The sequence below is a fragment of the Nuphar pumila genome, chromosome 9 (assembly GCF_984573655.1).
Source record: "Nuphar pumila chromosome 9, dmNupPumi1.hap1.1, whole genome shotgun sequence".
NCBI lineage: Eukaryota > Viridiplantae > Streptophyta > Magnoliopsida > Nymphaeales > Nymphaeaceae > Nuphar > Nuphar pumila.
Window position 1 is genome coordinate 115794699 of NC_143257.1, and position 1953 is coordinate 115796651.

A 1953-nucleotide genomic window follows, 5' to 3' on the forward strand; every position below is an offset into this window, starting at 1 on the left:
TTGGCTCCCTAGTTTGGATCTAACTCTATGTTTTCACTTTTCCTGTTTCATGTTGACTAATTTATTTTCCTATTTCCTATTTTGACTTCCGTAATTTGCTCAAATGGAGCATGCAAATGCAGCTCAGTGTCTGCTTGTTCATATTTTCAAAATCAATATAGGGAAATAAGAAACGATCAAAAAAGAACCTTGTGGGTCCCAAGATGCACATACTTTCATACATTAAGTATGCAAGCCCAAGATCTAATACTTTCATACATGTCATCGCTTATTTGCTAGGGGACAAGTGGGCCCACTGGCACTAACACTTCACGGGGAGGGGTGGGCCACACAGGCATTCGTTGTTCATGAAGGAGGTGTTATCGAATCGGAGCATGGCCCCGACCCGGGGGATCTCCCCACACAACCTGTTGTAGCTCACGTTGAAGGAAGTGAGATCCGTTAGATCCGAGAAAGCCTTCGGGATGCTACCACGTATCATGTTGTGCGACAGATCCAAACCTCGCAGGCTGCGCGGTGGAGTTACCACGGCTGACAGATCGAAATCGAACTGGTTCCGAGACAGGTCGATAAAAGCTAGCGGCCTCGACTCGGTGTTGAGGAGCCGAGACGGGAATCCGGTGAGCCGGTTCCTTTGTAGTTGTATGTCCACCCAGGTGAAATTCCCCAGCCAGAAAATATCCCACAGGGAGTCTGGAACCGAGTCAGAGAGGTCATTGCTCGACAGATACAGTTTCTGGATCGTGCTGGCGAACCGGCCGAAAGACTCCGGTATTGGTCCCGTAAGGTGGTTCCGTTCCAAGTTGATGAATTGGATGTTGGGCAACCGGGACAGAGACGGAGGGATCGAACCGGTGAGACGGTTATACGACAGGTCGAGTGTCTGAAGGTTAACGAGTCGGGAGATCCAATTTGGTATGGGTCCGGATACACCGGTCCATGAGACCCGCAATTCTGTGAGGCCTTGCAGATTGGCAATGGAAGGTGGGATCCCCCCGGTGAGGTTCGGCATCTTGTGGATGGTGAGCAGCTGCAGATTGGGAAGCCGGCCGACTGCGGCCGAGATCTCGCCTGAGAAATCGACATTGCGCAGGATCAGGTACTGGACACTGCTGGTGTTCGTGTTGCAGAACACGCCGGGCCATTTGCAGCAGTCGACCGACGGCGACCAATACTGGAAAGGGTTGTTGAAGCCTTGGTTGATCTCGTTGAGGACTTGCCGCTCCTCCGGGATGCAAGCCCACCGGTAAGCGGCGGAAAATGGTAGTGTGGTGGTGGTGCAAACAGAGAGGAAGAGGAAGAGGAGGAGGAAGGAAGCCATGGGGATTGTGTGTCAGTATATGAGAAGCACTATAGTGGTGGTGCATAATGGAACTTTGATGGTCTTTAAATGGCCTTCCCAATTCCCATAATTCTATGACGGCCAAACGCGTGTTTTGACCTAGGTTTGTAGTTAGCTGCCAATCTGCATCTCCACCAACAAGTCAGTACGCGAAATGTAGCAGTGTGCAGCATCCTGTGGGTCTGCTTTTACAGTCAAACACGTGAAAAACCTACTGATGAATCGATCTGGGTGAGGCAGATCTGGCATTGACGTGGAACGATTATTTTAGAGGGAGAATCCGCAAGATAAGTGAAAGCTTTTGTTATTTAGGAAAATCTCGAAATTCTTTTAGTTAAATTATAAAACTAATAAAAGTTTTTAAGTATTATAATACCACGACCACGACGATTCGGGTTGTAGTGGGATTGGGTTTTTAATAGGATTCCGATTCTGGTTTTAATGCAAAATTGAATAACCGATTTTTAATTGGATATGGATTTGGCTACCGCACATTCAAATTCAGATCAGATATCGGGTTACATCTGACCCGTTGACATATATAGTAACGGTTCTAAAAAAATGAGAAAACGTGGGAAAACTTGTCCCCCATTTGTGGGAAGGGTATTTTC

General features: G+C 47.7%; 1 protein-coding gene across 1 annotated transcript; it reads right to left on the reverse strand.

Annotated features, from left to right (window-relative positions):
* Positions 1–230: 230 nt before the first annotated feature.
* Positions 231–1354, reverse strand: LOC149828971 (polygalacturonase inhibitor-like). The gene has a single exon (XM_090017017.1). The coding sequence runs from the start codon at positions 1319–1321 to the stop codon at positions 302–304; it is 1020 nt and encodes a 339-aa protein (XP_089873143.1). The 5' UTR covers positions 1322–1354; the 3' UTR covers positions 231–301.
* Between the last annotated feature and the right edge of the window lie 599 nt (positions 1355–1953).